This window comes from Pinus tabuliformis, chromosome X (assembly GCF_031772625.1).
Source record: "Pinus tabuliformis cultivar Carrire ecotype Pingquan chromosome X, CPIR1, whole genome shotgun sequence".
Classification (NCBI taxonomy): domain Eukaryota; kingdom Viridiplantae; phylum Streptophyta; class Pinopsida; order Pinales; family Pinaceae; genus Pinus; species Pinus tabuliformis.
In genome coordinates this window covers 28,449,511-28,470,156 of record NC_142308.1, presented here as the reverse complement: position 1 = coordinate 28,470,156, position 20,646 = coordinate 28,449,511, and the positions used below count along the sequence as shown (strand labels likewise).

The window sequence follows — 20,646 nt, the reverse complement described above, 5'->3', positions numbered from 1 at the left end:
GCTTCGGTATAGAACATTATGCCTTATCGATCTTTTCAGAACTTCGTAGTAATATTTCAATTTTTATTGGTCTGCTCAGGCCTCCCAGCTTGAGTTTTTTTAATACTTCTTCCAAAGAGTCATATTGCAATGTATTAGCCCTTGAATGTTTTCTGAACGATTGATATTTTTTTCTCGGGAGGAAAATGTCTTTCAACCAAAAATAATTATTTCATTACATTTAAAGACAAAGTATTCAATGGAGCACTACATTTGTATACAGAGTATTCAATGAAGCACGCATCTTTATCAGAAAATTCATCACTCTAACTTTCTTTCCTTGTGAAGTGCAATATCAAGATTGAATACCATATAAAATATATCCAATTTAAAGGATATATGAAGTAAGATCTCATGCAGAATAAATAGAGGATATAAAGTAAAATTTCACATTCAACAGCAATTACAGAAACAAAGGACACATAATGTCCCTTAATCAAAGCTTCTCGAGCTTCTCACGTATAGAGAAGAACTTCTGAGACAATTTATTCATCCAGCACAGCCTATGCCACCCGTTAAAGAATTTCAACTGTAAACGCCAATATTCTACAACAACAGTTGAAGAAACCCAATTCAAGAAGAAATGGTGTTGAGCCCAAGAACACTCAAATGTGGCTCATTAACAGATATATATTTATATATACACAAATCTAAAGGAAACCAAAACTTAATTGCTGCGAAAGCTCACAAGCAGTGAAATTCATTCATCTTTTCCATCTGATTTCCCAACATTGGCAAAATTGGGAGGAACGCATCTGCAGCCCATTGGGAGACCTTTTATATGCAGTAGTGGGACAATGCTCCTGAGAGCTCACCCTCACTAAACAAGACCCTGTTGGTAGCAATGCCTGGCCTTAAGGAAATAGTATTCTCTGCATCACCATCATCCATGACATCAATGCCCGATGACTTTTTCCCTTTTGGAAAGAGCTCTGCTCTTAATTCCGTGATATTTTCAGAAGTCAAGTAAATCTTTCGAGGCTTCCATTCATGTTTGGGTGCGTTAGGTGTTGCAGGCCATCCAGATGGACTATCCCCTCTGGCGGCAGAATTTGCAGAGCTTTCATTAAGAAATAACGAACGAATAGGTCGCCGCATTCGATCTGGAGTTTTAAAATCAAAATGTGTTTCTCTAGCAATTTCAACCTACAATAATATACAGGAAAACAATTGCATTTAGAAAACAAAAGAGACGAGATTATCAAAATGTTAAAGTGGAAACAGGAACGAGCCCACATACCGCTCGTCTGAATTCCCCCGAGACACAAGACACCGGCTCCAGTTCATGATGATGGAGTTTACAAATAACCTGTACCTGTGAAAGAATTTTAAAAAGAAATTAGTTGCTTCTATAATCAGCAAGAAATTTTAAAGTATCCAGCTGTTCTAATGGGCATGGAATAGCATGGGAAAAGGGTCTTGAAGTATTCAGTTAAAGACTTAGGAAAGGAAAGGGTGGAAGACGCAACTAGGAGAGTAATCAATCAACCATTATATATTAATAGGAGGATCACTGGACTCTGTAGACATCTATACGTAGGGGAGTAGCCGTTAATAGGAGGATCCTCAACCATTATATTGATAGGAGGATCACTGAACTTTGGAAGTTTTTAGTAGAGAATATTTTTAGAATTGCAGGTTTTAGGGACCAGAAAGACCTCAATAGAGATTAGAGACGAGAGCTGAAGAAAACCTCAACTGCAATGGTCACTGTTAAATTCCCATAAAGATTCATTAAATTCCATAAAGATCCAAATTTCAACACGGAAAAGAATATTCCAGTTGAATTTCTTCAAAGAAAAAATAGGAACATTCTTTTTTAAATCAGAATCAGGGATTTATTTCCGCCCCCTCACTCCCCTAGCAGATACAGAGATCAGATTCGAGATTGGAATTGATGGCTTGTCACTCTTCTACACTGGACGATCCCAGGTTAAATGTCAAAAGCCCTATCCCAATGGAAACCGAATTTAGTCTAGTAATGGAAAACGCCAACCGACTAGCCGATAAGAATCCGGAAAAGGTTTTATCAGAAATATACAAAGTCCAAAACCGGAAAGAATATGCAACTATTAGCACAATTGCTACAGAAAACTCAGAAATATGAATACTTATGAGAGGAAATTCAGAAATACAAGATGGAACACAGAAAGATACATACCAAGATATCGAAAGGCAGCAACCCCGTGTCCCTTCTGGTCAAGCTTTCGTCTTTGGGAGGGGAATCTTTCGCAGGCGTGACGCAAAATTCCTTCTTGGCAGGCCTCCGGCGTAAGATCCTCCCAGTCCCCGAACGATCATTATCCGGCAAGCTAAATTTAACCCTACGCCTATTCTCCATCATCTGAACCTCGCTCCTTTTTCTACCATACGTGCGACTGAGTTTTCCAGAGCACTCTGTTCTACTCATTTCCAAAGCACAGGCCTTCGCTGCCTTTTTCTTGTTCTGCCGCACCCTTTTGCGACACAATTTTTTGGAAGAATTGAAAATTCCTCTTCCCCCTCTGTTGCTACAGCAGAACAGCAAGAATTACTGCCCAGTTGAGATGAATTCAATGGTTATATATGTAAATGATTAAAACCTCCAGCGGACCCAGAAAACCAAAGTTGACAAATACCCTGGACAATTCGAACGCGGATTCAGATCAAGAAACCTACCAAAAATCACTGTTGCAATATCAAGAAACCTAGAGAAATCTGTGTCATTTCTTGCACGGCGTTGCTCCCTCGAGCTCGTTGAATGCCACGAGGCGGGAAAAGATGGGCCTCCTTTTTTTCGCAGTACGGTCCACTACGAACCTTCCCGGGCAGGTCGGCGGCCCCGTTTGGCAGGTAGTCTACGTGGCGCATTTCCGATATCTGAGGTGGCGTTTCTTTGGAGACGTGTTCGCATTAGATTTGTCAGCTGCTTGTCGGTTGTCAGAGTCAACAAGTGATTACTTCAAGTTGCTGGCGGTGAAAACACCTAGCTGATGTGGCAGACGGATGCCAACTGGAGTGCCGGACAAATTAATTTCGAGATCACTTCTCGTTGTTGGTGCAGTTAATAGTTGGAAGTTTAGTTCGTTTGGGAGTTATAATTGGTTTTCTAACTTGTATTTTATAGTTGGATTTTAATAAACTCATAGTTATAGGTATATCAAATTTTATAATTTTGCTTTAATAAAAATTAAGAAATTGAGATGTGTTTTATTAAAAAATTGAGATGTGAAGTTGATAAATTAATTGATTTTTTAGATAAAACGACTTACATAAATTTTATAAATTTTTAGTAGATATTATTAGTAAATCTATACATTTCTAGTTTTGTTTAGATAAATTAATTGATTTTTTTAGATAGGAAGACTTAAATTTTAGTAGATATTATTAGTAAATCTATACATTTCTAGTTTTGTTTGTACATAAATTTTTGTAGGTAGTAACTATTAGTAAATCTACACATTTCTAGTTTTACTTCTACATAAGTGTTAAGGAAAACATAAATAATGGTGGAAATTAACTTGAGTGAGTATATTTATTTAAATCTTATTCTTATTCATTTTTTATGCAAAAAATTGCTTAAATAATGGTGGGAAGTAATTAATGATAAATATGTTATTTACATGAGCTATTTTCAAGGATTTTATTTTTATATGGTTTCCCTGCCCAAGCTTAAGAATAAAAATCACCAAGCAAATATCTAAAAATCATATATGAATGTTGCAAACATATCCATGTTAGACAAGTGATCCTAGGTGGTTGAGAGGGAGAAATGAAATCCTCCTAACCTAGATTCAGCTCTTGCAAGTGACATAACAAATGTTGACAATTTTTTTAATAATATTGAAAAATAAATATTTATTTTCAAAGTTAATCATTATAAGCTACATTGGTCAATGCTAAATTAATAGTGATTAATAGTCAAATCAATTGCTACAATCTTGCATTGGCAAGGAGTAACAAGGAGCCACTGCCGTGGCGGTAGTCCCTGTCGGGGTCTGCAGGGAACTTAGAGAATGTGCCAACCTTGCAGAAACCATATTTAACTTTGCCTTTGGATGATCAAATGTGATTAATGAAGAGTTTGGTGGGTGCGGCAATCACATTCCATCCAACATAAAACTCAGTTTTGTGCTTTGTGATACGAATATTATATTTCTACTGTAATATAATTTACTGTCTAAATATTTGTTAAGAATAAAACTTCTAATTTAAAAACAAAAAATCGAACTTCCGTAAACTATTACATTAATTTATTAAGATATTTAAATTAAAACATTATTTTATATAATGAATATGCTTATAAAATGTTTAAATTAAAATTTAGCAAATGAAAATTTAGCAAACTGTCTATCCAGAAGTTATGAAATTGACCAATTAATTGTTTCCCTAAAAAATAGGAGGTTGTATTTGGAAGTGGGAAACAAAATCTCATTAATGATCTAGCAACTACTTGCCACTTTTTGGTGAGGTGGAGGTAGTTACTAACCACAAAAGAGTGGTAGATTGGAAATTGATAAAAATCTTGTGTTTGATTTCTTTTGGCTCATTGTGAGAAAAAATGCTAAAGAGAAGCAATATCCTTGAGGGGATAATGGTTGGATGCAATATCAATGTTGAGAGGAGCCAAGTACTCAACTACTAGTTTTCCCAAACTACTGATTTTGAAGTCAGTGTCCTTACCTATTGTTCTTTTTTCTTTGGAAAAAGTAAATAATTATGTTTTTCATTAGCAAATTCTATGTAGAAGAAAGAAAATAATTTAGTTACATTTTACTTACTCATTTTCCATAGTAAAAGAAAAGGAAAAGAGTTAGTTATAATTTTATTAGAGAATTTTGAACTGTAAAGAGAAAAAGGCTAATTGTTTTGTTTTATTTTATAAATTTTATATAGTAGAAAACTTATGGTTATATTTTTATTCATAAATATTGTGTGGAGGACTATTAAAGGAAGAAAACTAGAAATTATGCTAAAGAAAACAATCGCATACATAGTAGACATTTAATGTGTTAATTGAGAAACTAAACATGAAGGTATTTGTTGAAACTAGATAGGTATTGGTTATGTATACAAGTCTATCTATATGTGTTATTTCAACACACACCGCACCTAGTAATACAGGATTGGAAAACCTTGTTCGACTTTGAAGAGTAAATATGTATACAAAACAATAATAAAATATGTATATAATAAATTTTGATTAACGTAATAACTCTTAATCTTCACTTTGCGAATATAATAAACTAGCCTAGATACACAATGATCGAAAATACAAAAGTATCAATATTTACTATTGCTTTCACAAGAAAACACAATGGTATTGTTTTCCAAAATTATACAAAGTTTCATTTATGATCTAAAAATATCATTACATGGAGACAAGATTTGGAAGAGCTCTAACCGACCTCAAGAAACATGTAATTAGAAAAATAATTATATAACTTAAATGTTTTCTTCATAATCGAAAACAATACTCAATACATGAGAGGCTCATATCATTTTATAAATAATTATGTTTCGGAGGAACTACATGTCCCAAAAGACGTGAAAGAAAACAATTAACAAACATTTCGGAGGTTAACAGTCGGGAGATTCCTCTTGGAACAAGAGAAATCACACCCATGTAGAATGAGAAACCAAAATTTGGGTACCTTAGACGTGGCGGAAGAGTTGAATAAGTTGAAATCAAGCCATGCCAAATTTGGAAAAGTTAAAGGAAAAAGCTATGTTCAAAAGAGAAATCGGTACCTGCATATACGAAATTAATAATTAGTAAACAAGAACTGGATAAATAACACAAAGAAAATTTAGCAGGAACAAATGTGAAGAGGGTTATAAAAATAACTTGAAAATAAGTTACAAAATTTTGATGGCTTCTTCCACCTATACAAGAGTAAAATTAACTTATTTACTATACATAAAAAATGGTTGCTATCTAAAATAAAGACAACAATGTTATAGGTAAAAATAATTAAAGATTGAACTCAAAAATTATAAAGTGAATAAAGTGAATAACAATGTAAACCCGGTGATTACATTATTTTAACCTATGTAAAACAAATAATTTATTTTTGGATAAATACCAATCTAAACTCTGTACAATGTGGGAAGGAAATAATTGCTGAGTAATTAAGAACTTAAATTCATAATTATTTTTGGGTAAATTTACCAAATGCGTAGCCGAGGAGAGCAGAGCACCGAATAGCTTGAAAACCGCCACTAGCCCGAAACCATCATAGCAGCTCCCAAAGAGTTGATGATAGAAACTTCCTTTTACATAACTGAAACTAGAATATATTGATAATCGGAAGCACCTCCCTATGACCAGGATATCAGAAGGATGCAGAGAGACCGAAAACTTGTCTACAAAGAGCCGAAAAGCTAAAAAATTTAGGTAGAATACTAGAAAACGAAAGGAAGAAAGCCTTCCCTGAAACAAATGTGAGCCAAGACACGGAGGGAGCACTCAGGACTCCTCGCGCAGAGGAGAAAAGAACCAAAACCAAAGAAGTATCAGTAAGCTAATATAGCGAGTACATGGGGAGATGACAAATGGTTCGAAGCGCCTTACATGCAAGCTAATGCACCAGGAGCTGACAGGTGGAGCCTCATGCATGTAGCCATAGAAACCTACTATAAGCTGACAGAATGCTAAGTGAAGCACAGGTGCGATATACAGAGAAGTGTAGACTCCCTGAAGACACGTATAATCGGCTAAGGTTTCGCACAGACATATCACCCATTTCAAAGTGTATGAGGCTCGCTGGTTGGATGCCTGAGCAGAGATCACTAGTTGGTCGCCAAGGCGATGCTCTCTCCCGCGGCTCGCCCCTTCGACCGATGAAAATATGGTATAGTACATGTTAATAAAGTTATATTTAGTTTGGATATAAAAAAAATTTGCACGAGAAAACTTTGGATAGCAGAAAAGTTGAATATCTTTTCCACCTGAAAACTTTGGATATCAGAAAAGTTTGCCGCAAGGACACGCAGAAGAGGTACCAAAAACTTAGGATATCTTACTTTTACCCGTCTTGAAACCTGCGAAGCCCGCAATAAGACCCTCAATTTTGTTGGCCAATCAGCAATTACATAATAAATTTTATATTATTTTTTAATATGAAAACTTTGGTTAAAATTGTGATGTATAGCAATATTTTTTGGTCAAACAAGAAATTAATAGGCAGTCAACGCACCATCGATTGCTAAGAGTCCCAGGCAGGGACTAATAAAACTAATATTATAACATCAATTTAGTAGTACAATTAACATTCATATATCATATGGACTAATTTATATGTGAGATGATAGAATCTTAAATACATGATCTACAATCTTAGAGGTAATGATGTACTATTGGTATATTTTTCACAGGGAGAGCAATATCCACACTACTATAGAGTCTTCAAGAGTTTGCAATGAGCATGACCATACGTCCATTATCCATCATTGCGTTACAGGTAATGATGTACCATTGGTATGTTTTTCATAGGGAAAGTAATGTTTAAGTTGTTATAGTGTCTTTAAGACTTTGCAGTGAGCATGAGTATGCATCCATTATCCATTGACTCTATCTATTGTTCATAATTTCTACTATTTTTGCCAAGATATTCTTTCATTTCTAGAAATAATTTTTGTTGCTTTTTTTAATGAGTTGCTTATATCTCACTTAAAATCACATACGATCTCTTTTTTGAAAAAAAACGACACCTTAGATTATCATAATTGTTTTTTCTAAATTTGTTCATATTCGTGCTCTTAACCATTAGGCCCACCATTAGGCCCACCATTAGGCCCTCTCAAACTCTTAATTTGTAAATATATTTGTGTTGTCTCACACGTAACTACTAGTACACCTTTGTGGGTCTACGACCTATCCTCCTCTCCATAAACTATGGGTCGCAAACAGGGAGATTTGAACCTAGGATCTCTCAGTTTTCACAAATTTCACATTACTTCAATCACCAATTGAGCTACCCCTCAGGACTATTCTTAAATTTAGTATTATATGGGTGTTCAAACAATTAAATATTATGGGGCATGTGTGTGTAATTTAAAACATCAAAGAGATTTTTTCGATTTTTTCTTTGGTTGTTTCACTGAGTAATGGTTCGGGTACAAATGAGACATAAAAACCCTAATAACAATAATGTATTTAATATTCCAATTTTTTTGAATTATTTTTTAAAATTATTAGAAATTATAATATAATTTTTAATTTATTATATTTAAATAAATAAAAAAATTTAAAAATAAAAAGAAAAAAGTGATTTCTAAGTACTTAGTTTAAGAAGTAAAGAAAAATATAAGCGTGTTAGACAACACAACCCTTTGAGATTATGGTAAAAGTAATTAGGTATGAAGATTAGGTGTAATTATGGATAATTGGTTGGGCAAACCGATAACCCACATGTATCTTCCATGTAATAAATATCTATCATTTCTTAATGAAATTCATATTAGAGCTTTTGCATAATCCTTAGTCTCACATGGTATCAGAGCTAAGTGTTCCACGTGCGATAGAGAAGGGAGATTGATGAAGAAATGAGTGCTCCACGTACGAGAGAGTAGGGAAACCGCTGAAGAATACTCCAAGGGGAGAACCTCAAAGAAGCGCTTGAATGAAGTGTTGCATATGGTTTTCTTGATACACAACGGAAGCGTGGTAAGCTTGCCTTCTTCTTACTGCAATCCTTAAAGTGAAATCACATATATGTGCGATTGTAATAGTTTTTAGTCAATGTATGTCATGTTACATTGGATTTCATGTGATCTAGAGATATTGTGATTAAGGGCTTTGTCATGTGGATTCAAGGACTGTAAGAAGAGATGCCAACATCGATTGCATTATCATCAAGAAAAGTATCAAAGGAATGTTTGACTTTATGACTATGGGTAAAGTTGTTGCTCCATCTAATTCACTGCAACCTAGTTTCCTCTGTTCATGTGTTATGTGTCCAAGTAGGTTGTTGCTTGGCACTGTCAAGAGAATAATTATTATATTCATGGGAAGAGTGTTGTTATTACTTGCATAACCCGTTGTTTTCATGGTTGATCTTGATATAACCCGAATTCTATTATAACAATGTGATTTTGATTCGAACAAGACTACATGGATGCAGCAGAATTGAATGAGACCCGTGTTGAGAAATCTAGGGCAGAGTAGTTAGGGTAATTATTAAATTGATTTCTCTTAATCCTTGACACTTTCTTGTGATTTAGATCAGGGCATCATTGTTATAATTTTGTTTTGTTTATCATCAAGACAAATTCCAATAAGAAGATCAGAATACAAACAAGAAGACACCAGAAATAGGATCCAAGCCAGGCAAAACCCCACAAGGAGAAAACCTGAAAACTCTTCCTTATAGAATTAATTCAATGAATACTTCTAAGACCTTGACATAAGACCAACCAAACCTTTCAACAGAATAAAATCTTGCAAAATCAAATCTGAGGAAACCCTAGTTTCCTTCAACAACTAACACATGTGAGCTAGAGAGGATGCCCAAAATAGAATTTCGCTCCTCCTCCTCTTTTGCTGCCTCAACAAGAAATTTTTCTCCTCCTTATTAGATTAGATTAGATCAGAAAAATTGCTTTTTTGGTGTGTGTACAAATGAGGACGAGTTCTATCTTTTTATAGGTATCTTGAGGGGAACATTAGGCCTCTTCTAGGCTAACTTGAGGAGCTAGCCAACTTGTCACTTTGTAGGATTCTAGACTTAACTCTTACATAAAATGTTTTTCTTTATTTTTAATACAAGAGCCCTCCAAGGGACTTTACACCATGACTATTGACTCTGTGACTTCACACAAGACCCTAGAACACACAATGGGTGCTTTGACTTAGTATAATAAACAAATGGGAAAGAATCCCATTTAAATAAATAATTTTCTTTTACAAAATACATTTTTCTTTTATTTTTCTTTTGACAAGTACATCAATGATTACATCATGACTCATTTACAATCATGATGACCAAAACTAGTTACATTTCAACAACATGGGACATAGTATTGAAATTGTAGCAAGAAAAGGCTTCATTTGACTTGTGCCTTAGTCAAATGAAGAAAATCGGTTTTCCACATCAGCATGATGACTTGAGTTGTAGTTAGCTGGAGTGACATGGCTTTGTCTCCTATTTAAGTCAGTAAATTTGAGTTATAGGATAGAAGTAGAGTTGTGCATGGGTTGATTGCTAAAATTTAAGAATCTAGTGGAGTTATTGTTAGTTAAACTCAGTGATCTGAGCTCTAGTCTAGAATAAAGCTAGTAGGTGTTCATTTGAGTAGTATAACAATTGTTAACTCATTGAACTCTCAGTTAACTGATCAATAAGTTAAAAATAGACCTAGTCATGCATGGAATTTTAATTGCCTAGTTGAGTGGATGGAAAAGACACATTTGTATTTATAATTGTATGATGTTGAGTGTAAAATGCTTTTGCATTGAGCAGGTGATTAATTCCTTTAGGATTTGTGTAAGGAAATAGGGAATTCTCCTATTTTTTAGGATCTTAATTCCTCTAGGATTGCGCAAGGAAATAGGAGGTTGGATGAGGCTTGAATTGTGGCTCACTTTTGGCTAGAGCAGGTCAAGAAGCAGGAGAACAATTTTACAGTGTAGTGTGTGCTTCAGAGTTGAAGCAATACATTATAATTATTTTTCTTTCTCATCTGAATTAATGCAAAGCAGTGAAGGGGTTTCTCCCAGTTGGGTTCCCCTATAAAATCACTGTGTTCCTTGTGTTTTGATGGTTTCATGTTATTGCATGTGTTTTCCTTTCCGCAGAATAGTAGAAGAAATATTTCTCTCTTGGTTTCAGTTTGATTTCATTAGCAATAGCAATTTCTACATGGTATCAGAGCCTCAAAAGACTACATAGAAACCTTGTTCTAGATCTTCTCTTAGAGAAATTTCGATTTGCAGATTTTTTAGTGTAGATTCTCTTAAGTGCAGGAAAAACGTCTTTTAATGGATTGAGGTTGGAGTAGGCATTGGAGGGCACCTAGAATTTGTGTGTTTGGAAAGATAGGATGGAAGTTGTCCTGGATGAAAATGGAGTATGGGAATATACACAAACTGATATTCCAAAACCAACAACATTAAATGAACAAGAACTTGCTTAGTGGAAGAAAGACATAGAAAGAGCCAAGAGGATTATTCTGGAGGGTGTTAGAGAGCATGCGGTTTCAAAATTGCATGGAAAGGAGACTCCTTTTGCAATGTGGAAAAATCTCACAGATATATTCTAGAACATCAGTGATGCCAAGAAATTGGCATTGAGAGACAAGCTTAAGAACATTCACATGCATAAAAATGAAATCATTCCTCAATAGCTATCCATATTCACTCAGGTTCAAGATGAACTTGGAAGAGTAGGAAAAAATGTGGCCTCATCTGATCTTGTGAGCTTAGCACTCCTTGGCCTTCTGAAGTCTGGACACAACTATGAGGATTCAGTTAATGGAAGAGACAATCTACCATATTGGGAGAGACTATGGGTTGATTTGGTGTAGGAGGAGATTAGAAGAAGCACGAGAGATGGTGTCACATCCATTGCAGATAAGGAAGAAGATTGTGCTCTAGTTGGTAAAGTAAATAATGCCAAGGGCAAGAAGGCCCAAGGTGAGGCAAAGTATAGCTAGAACAATGGAAAGAAGAAGGACCTCAACAAAATAAAATGTTTTCACTTCCATGAATACATACACTATGCAACCAAGTGTCCTAGCAAGGAGCCTACATGATTTGAAATTAAAAATTGAAAGTTTCTTATAAAATTTTGCAAGCTAGTTTATGTCTTGTGGGCAATGGATCGAAATTGCAAAAGCACATAAAATTAGTAAACTTATTTAATTTTTGCAAATTTAAACAGTGAAAAATAAACATGCAACATCACAAAACAACAATTTGATGACGGAGTTCACCCCTCTTGGGCTACATCTCTGGGTCCAGCTTCCAATGTTGGCCCTATAAATTATATGCTCAAATGTCAATTTACATCAACATACAATGTTTAAATTGTAAAAATAACACCACAATTGTGTATAGAACACCCAAAAACCCCTGTGTAGGCTCTTCTTCGGCTCAAAAAGGTAGAAAATGGTCAAGTTATGCCACCTTCATTTCCCTGTTAATTTTTCTGAAAAATCGACCTTTTGTCAAACTGGCAATGAATTCTGATTTTGGTGGCCTTGCACAATGACAAATTCACAAAAACAGGTGGCATATTTGGCCACAAAAGCCACTGAAAAAGGTGCAATTTGTCGAATGATTAAATTGACACCGCGCCCCTAACTTCCACCTCTAGTCGATCACGTGGCATGATATGACCAAGGAGTGTGGGCCAGAGGCCACGCGCCCCGCCGACCCCTGCACTTGGTTACAGTATGGTTGATAGGGTTGCAAGTTAGACGCGGGTAGGGTGACACGCGCCCGCCTCTCCCACGTTCATTTCCAATGGTTACATGTAATCAATGGGACCGAGGATGGAGGCCAACTCCCCGTTCCTTCCGCTTCCGCCCACGGTCAAGTGATATATAATAAGACTCGGGGTTGGGTCGTTTAGGAGAGCCCGTCGGCCCAGACCCTGCCCCCCTAAACCTGCCAACCGTTAAACTATAAATAGAATTCGACCCCTATGTATAATAAGGAACAATGTATGGTGTACTGGTAAGGTGGGAGGTTAGCTTGGTGGGGGTCACAGAGTCAAACCCCGCCGAGGTCGGTCGGTCCATAACAAAAATTTTACATGAACTTCAAGGGCCATGTGGCGCCCTCTCATAGGGCAACATGGTGCCTTCCAATTGGCTCCACACCAAACCGATCAACCAATAAAAACATGCCAACTGCCCCTGTACGATCATGCCGTGTGTTGCATCCAGATTAGCTCATCTAACCACTATACGATGCAATCATCCTGCTGACATCAATGCCACGTCAATGTATAGTCTACCTAGTCATTTTCCCAGTCAACCCTACAAGTTGACATTTTAGTTGTTTGTCAAAAACTTCAGAACGCGATAACTTTCTCATACTGTGTCAGATTGAGGCAATTCGAGGGTCGTTGCAATCAAAACGAAGAGATCTAAGATTTGGCATTTATTTCGAGAGAATTTGATCACTTCTATTTTTTAGCATATTTTTGATCCCCTATATCATTCCACCCCACTGGAAGCTTTTGGACCACCAAAAGTTTGTTTTTACTTAGAAATTAAGTGAGGGTACAACTCCCTCACTTTCTCGATCTCAATCCACCTTTATTTATTTGGATTGGTACCTTTCATCCCATTCGAAGATACTCCACATTGCCTCTACGTGAAGTTTTGATCCTCATGTCATGAATTGAGTCTTCCTACAACTCATTTAAATATTTAGAAGCAAAATATTCTATAGATGGAACATGAAAATTCTCTTCCTGATCATCAATCATTGGAGGCTCACACAATCTTAAATTTTCCCCATTCACAACAAAATAAATTTGCATGTAAGGTGGCAAATCTAATTGAAAAATGTTGTTACCAATCTTCTCCAATATTTTGAAAGGACCATATCTCATTGGCTTGATATTTTTACCTTCACCTTGTAGTCTTTCGTTGTTGATATACATCCAAACTTGATCTCTCACTTAGAAATCGTGATCAACTCTATTCTTTTCATGTCTTTCTTTGTACTTTGCTTTGATTTTCTGATCCAGGTGGATATTGGTGGCCACCCGCTAATTCCACTTGGATCCCCTCTAATGCTTCTTACAGTTTTCTTCAGTTTCCTTAATTATAGCACAGTTTACTATTTTTAGCAGATTTTCGGGTCCTAAACTTCTGGAGCCGTTTTGAGGCCCTAAACGACGTTTTTTTGGGAAATCCACCGCCAGCGATTTTTGTAATAAAAATCGTCTTTTCCGTCGTAGTCCTCGGAGAGATCTTTCCAACGGGCTATCATGCACGTCAAACGGAGATAGTACGACCAATTCGCGACCCCGGGAAGTTGATGTACCAACTTACCCAAAAACGGGGCCCATAATTTGGCGTTTCATCTTCTAGGGTTAGGTTTTGGAATGTGAAGGGTTTTCCATTGTTTCTCAACAATAAATAGGCCTTCGAGCCTCATTGTAAGACAATTCAGAGGCATGTAGCCACCACATCTCTTCTCAGAGATAAGCTACCATCGCCCAGCTAGTTTATTTCCATTTCTATTTGTAAGCATATTTCAGTATTTTACAGTAATGAATTGAGGTATTATTTTCGCTGCATATCTGTCTTTATGGTTATCTCTGTATTTTATTGCGTTCCTGTTTAAATCTGGATCAGTGGTATCAGAGCGGTCTGCTTTTCTTCTCTGTTTTTCTTCGCATGTCCCCAACGAGGTCGGGATATAAGGAGTTAGGGCTTGAACTGGTCGAACCTTTGCAAGACCAGCCTCGCAAATCCCGACGGCCTCCCATGGCGGATGAAAAGAAAGACGAGGGGGCAGGAGATCCTATCAAAATCTTGCTCGAAGAAGCCCTCGAGCGACAAAGGAACGCGATGATGGACAACTTTGCCCAAATCCTTCAGCGGCTACCCAGGGGCGACGCATCGGCTTCCAACAGCAACTCTGGAAACGCCACACCATTTAAGGTACAAGTTAATTTTGAAATCCCCATATTCGAGGGTCAGATAGACGCAGATGCCGTCGATAAATGGTTAAATGTGCTAGAGGGTTATTTTTCTGTTCATGATTTTTCCAGTCGGGAAAAGATTATTTTCGCTCTTCTCAAAGCAGCCCCCCACGTCAAGGATTGGTGGGAAACCTACTGCGAACAGAAAGATGAAAGTACAGGCTCACTATTTTCAGTCACACCGACTTGGGATTCATTCCGAGATGCCATCAAGGAGCAGTACTACCCTGTCGGAAGCTATGAGGATCAATACATAAAGTGGACCACGCTACGGCAGGGAAGGGACCAAGACGTACCAGAGTTTACCAATATTTTCCATACCCTTCGCACAAAGATGGGTATCAAGGATACAGAGCAGCATTTGGTACTAAAATACCGTGGCTGCCTACACAAGTACATCCAAGAAGAAATAGAATTTCTGAACATCTCCTCGCTCGGCATGGCATACCGATATGTCGTCAAGGTCGAGCAAAAGTTTAAACAGAAGAAGCGAGACTTTGGGTCTGCGAATCCGAAACAAGGGAAAGGTGCCCCCAAACCGCAGAACAAAGGACAAAGCCAAGGCGGGGCGGCCCAAGACAACCCGCCAAAGCTGCAAGCAAAGAACAGCGCCGCGAAGCCGAAAAAGGACACCGGAAAGTGGTGTGAGTTCCATAAGAGCTCCACTCACAACACAAGTGAGTGTCGGGCCAAGCAGTCACTGGTGGCCGAGCTAAAGGTTTCAGAATCAGATGCATGTTCTGACTCTGAGTCAAAACTCGATAAGGGGAATGACAAAGGGAAGCAGATTATCGATGCGGAGCCCAACGCCACTGTTGCCACCACGAAGATCCAGAAGGAGGAACCTGAAGATCCAGAGGAGGAGGAGCGTCTCTTCCACTCCCAGATGTGGGTAAAGGGCTCCCCGCTACAGTTCATTGTCGACAGTGGGAGCCAAAAGAACCTCATTTCGGCAGAGGTCGTGAAACGGCTGGGCTTACCGACGAAAGCGCATCCACAACCATACACCATTGGGTGGCTGCACCAAGGACGGGATCTTCGCGTGAGCCAACAGTGTCGCCTTCCATACAACATCAAGCCCTTCACGGATGAGGTATTGTGTGACATTGCACCCCTTGAAGTTTGTGATGTGTTATTAGGACAACCATACTTGTGGAAGCGACATGTTGTGTACGAGTCAAGGCCCCGTGCTGTTATTGTTACTTTGGGAAATAAGTTGTACAGGATACCAGAGGTAGCACCGCCTACCACCATCTCTTTGGTTACTGCAAAACAATGCAGTAAGCTCATTTCCAAAACCAGGAAGTTTGTTTTCCTGATGATACGCCCTCAAGAAAAGAAGAAGACGGTGGCCACGACCTCTAGACAGGGCCCCTCCGCATGACAACTACAGATGGACAAGGTCGTGGAGGAGTATGAGGACATCTTCACCTCCCCCGCAGGGGTTCCTCTGCACTGTCAGGTCAAGCACTCCATTGATCTAACCCCAGGTTCGCCGCTGCCCAATGGACCAATCTATCGGCACTCGATTCTGGAGAACGATGAAATCAAGAGGCAGATTCAGGAGCTGCTGCAAAAAGGTCACATCCGTCCGAGTTCATTGCCCTGTGGGAGCCCGATCGTGCTGGTACAAAAGAAGGATGGGACTTGGAGACTCTGTATTGACTATCGGGCACTGAACAAGATCACTGTCCGTAATAGGTACCCAATCCCACGGATTGATGACCTCCTGGACCAACTAAAGGGGGCAAAATATTTTAGCAAGATCGATTTGAAGTCAGGATATCACCAGGTACCAATCGAACCCTTCGACTTGTGGAAGACTGCCTTCAAAGCCAAGGAGGGCCTTTTCGAATGGTTGGTTATGCCTTTCGGATTGACGAATGCTCCTGCAACCTTCATGAGGCTAATGGACGACATATTGCGGCCATTCACCAACTCATTTGTAGTGGTATACTTGGATGACATCTTGATCTTTAGCAAGACTTGGGAAGAGCACCTCCACCACATCCGACAGGTTCTCCAAACACTGCGACAACACAAGTTATGTGCCAATTTGGAGAAATGCACTTTTGGCATGACCCAGGTTTAGTATCTGGGATACATTATTGATGAACGGGGGGTGCATGTGGATCCAGCCAAGATCCAAGTCATTCGGGATTGGCCATCTCCAACAACTCTGACAGATCTTCGCAGCTTTCTAGGCCTTGCCAACTTCTACCGCAGGTTCATGTTGGGATTTTCTCATATCACTTGGCCCTTGAGACACGTCACCAAGGGAGGAGCGAAAGCAAAAAAAATTTGGTCCGAATCTCAACAGAAGGCATTCATGGAGTTGAAAGATCGACTCTGCACAGCACCAGTTCTTGCATTACCAGACTTGCAACAACCATTTGAGGTCGAGACAGATGCCTCTAACTATGCTATTGGGGCAGTCCTTACTCAACACGGGCATCCAGTGGCATATCACAGTGAGACACTTTCAGACACAGCCCGGAAGTATCCCACTTATGACAAAGAGATGTATTCCATTGTGCAGGCCTGTCGACAATGGAAGCATTACATTTTGGGGAAGGAAACAGTCATCCACACAGACCATCGACCCCTGCAGTTCATACAGACCCAAGGGAAATTGCAGAATGATCGCCATCAGAAGTGGTCCACATACCTGCAACAGTTCCATTTGAATATCAAGTATAAGAAGGGCAGCACCAATAATGTCGCAGATTGCCTCAGTCGACCACAGATCATGGCATTAACCACCGTGCTCAACTCTTGTGGGCACGAGACTTCTGATTGGCCACTGCTCTACAAAAGCGACCCGGAATTTGGCCACACATACCAGACACTCTTGGAGGGTCAACATGTTCAAGATTTTCACCTCCAGGACGACCTGTTATGCCACCTGGGTCACCTTTGTGTTCCTTCAAGCGAGCGTGCCAAGATGATCTGGGAAGCACACTACAGTCGGGCCGTTGGGCATTTTGGGGTTGAAAAAACGGTGGTTGTACTGCAGAAATATTTCTATTGGCCAAATCTTCGACAGGATGTCGGGAAGTACATCAGATCATGCACTGCTTGCGCCATTGCCAAACTGACCATCAAGAAGCAAGGCCTCTATACCCCGCTGCCTACCCCTAGTCGACCTTGGGAATCCATCTCCATGGATTACATGTCAGGCCTCCCTTCCACTAGGCATGGAAATGACTGTGTTTTTGTGGTCGTCGACAGGTTCTCGAAGATGGCCATTATGGCGGCCTGCAAGAAGAATATCACAGCAGAAGCCACTGCTAAACTCTTCTTTGAACGAGTATGGGTACACTTTGGGATCCCACAGTCTATCATTTCGGATCGGGACAGCAGGTTCCTCAGTACATTTTGGTCTAGCCTCTGGTCGATGCTGGACACCAAACTCACTAAGTCCATAGCCTTCCATCCTCAAACTGATGGCCAAACTGAGGTCGTCAACAGGATGATTGTACACATTCTATGCATGTACAACTCAAAGCATCCACGCACATGGGACGAGAGCCTCCCCTATGTTCAACACAGCTACAACCGGGCTCTCCATAGCTCGACTGGCCACAGCCCTTTTCAGGTGGGATTGGGATTCCAGCCACTATGTCCCATCGATGTGGCCATGCCATTTGCAGCTACTCACGCAGATTATGCTCATGTCCAGTCTGAAACAGATAAGGCAAACAGCTTCATTGAGCACATCCAACATATTCGCCAGCAGGTCCATGACATTCTGGAGAAATCAAATGCCAAGTACAAGCAGCGACATGATCAACATCGGGTGCTACACAAGTTTCGAGTGGGCGACAAAGTCTGGTTGCATTTGCAAAAGGAACGCCTTACCGGAGCCTATCGGAAACTCAGACCACTCCGATATGGCCCTTACACCATTACCAAGGTTGTGGGAGAGAATGCATTTGAGCTCAGCATTCCCCCATTCCTTGGCCTGCACCCGGTGTTCAATGTCGACCGCCTTTAGCCATACTTTCCACCATTACTAGACACGTCCGACATTGCAGAACAACTCACACCCACAGAGTTAAATCCAGCTTGCATGGAACAAGCTGCAACTGATCGGATCATGGACACACAGATCAAGCACACTCGCCAGCAGAATATCCAACTGTATCGAGTTGTCAAAGCAGGACAACTCCTTCACCAGGGCAAGTGGCTCACCAAGGACCAAGTGCAGCAGAAGTTCCCTCATCTCATGGAGGAACTCAACGCAATGGGGACCATTGCTTCCTAAGGGGGGAGGAATGATCCAGGTGGATATTGGTGGCCACCCGCTAATTCCACTTGGATCCCCTCTAATGCTTCTTACAGTTTTCTTCAGTTTCCTTAATTATAGCACAGTTTACTATTGTTAGCAGTTTTTCGGGTCCTAAACTTCTGGAGCCGTTTTGAGGCCCTAAACGACGTTTTCTGGGAAATCCACCGCCAGCGATTTTTCTGATAAAAATTTTCTTTTCCGTCGTAGTCCTCGGAGAGATCTTTCCAACGGGCTATCATGCACGTCAAACGGAGATAGTACGACCAATTCGCGACCTCGGGAAGTTGATGTACCAACTTACCCAAAAACGGGGCCCACAATTTGGCGTTTCATCTTCTAGGGTTAGGTTTTGGAATGTGAAGGGTTTTCCATTGTTTCTCAACAATAAATAGGCCTTCGAGCCTCATTGTAAGACAGTTCAGAGGCATGTAGCCACCACATCTCTTCTCAGAGATAAGCTACCATCGCCCTAGCTGGTTTATTTCCATTTCTATTTGTAAGCATATTTCAGTATTTTACAGTAATGAATTGAGGTATTATTTCCGCTGCATATCTGTCTTTATGGTTATCTCTGTATTTTATTGCGTTCCTGTTTAAATCCGGATCATTTTCTCTTGTTGTTCTTGTACTCTTTGATGCACTAGCTAAATTTGTTTAATAAAATGCTTGGCTTTTTCCACATCACTACGCCTATCTACTATAAAATCCTTACCAAAGATGAAATCCGAAGGAGAGTTTGGAAAGTAACCCAAACAAGCTTCAAATGGAGATACTTGTGTCGATGAATGCTTGGCATGATTGTAGGCATGTTGGCTGTAATGCAAATGCTCATCCCAAAGTTTAGGATGCTTTCCACAATATCCTTGAAGGATATGCACTAATGTTTTGTTTACTACTTCTATCTGGCCATTAGTTTGTGGATGAAATGCAGTGTTATTGTTCAACCCTGTGTCCATGATTTCCCATAAACTTGACCAACAATTTCCGACAAATCGAAAATCTCAATTAGAAATAATAGACGTTGGTAACCCAAAGTGAACCCACACATTTTGGAAGAACATATTTGCGGTATGTTCAGTTGTAACCCGTTTCTTACATGGCATCAACACATACATTTGTTGAAACGATCCACAATATATATATATATATATATATATATATATATATATATATATATATATATATATATATATATCTATATATATATATATATATATATATATATATATATATATATATATATATATATATATATATATAATCATGATCTTTCCTAGACATTAGTATACCTCGAACAAAATCCATATAAATACTTTCCCAAGGACAAGAAGGAATAAGAAGTGGAGTGTACAAACCAAATTTCATATTGCTTGGCTTGCTTGTAGCAGACATGGAGCATCCTTTCACACATCTTGAAACAATTTCATTCATGCGAGGCCAATAAAAATACCTCTGAATTTGAGCAACTATTTTGCCTACATCAAAGTGACCAACAATAAGAGAAGTGTTGGCTTCCCTTAAGACATTGACTCTTTCACCCCGTGGAACACATAACTTGCCAATATGATATGTAACAACTCGTTATGAAAATGATAATCCAACTTTTCAACATGATTTCCTTGACTCAAAGTTTCATAAACATCTTTAAAATTTTCATCTTGAGCGTATTGT

The 20,646-nt window shown here is 38.9% G+C and overlaps 1 protein-coding gene across 1 annotated transcript; it reads right to left on the bottom strand.

The window, feature by feature from the left end:
• Nucleotides 1–394: 394 nt before the first annotated feature.
• Nucleotides 395–2,795, bottom strand: LOC149138159 (F-box protein At4g05010-like). Its single transcript, XM_089449424.1, has 3 exons — nucleotides 2,201–2,795; nucleotides 1,280–1,354; nucleotides 395–1,185 (listed from the first exon to the last, which is right to left on the bottom strand). The coding sequence occupies exons 1-3, from the start codon at nucleotides 2,447–2,449 to the stop codon at nucleotides 817–819; spliced, it is 693 nt and encodes a 230-aa protein (XP_089305550.1). The 5' UTR covers nucleotides 2,450–2,795; the 3' UTR covers nucleotides 395–816.
• Between the last annotated feature and the right edge of the window lie 17,851 nt (nucleotides 2,796–20,646).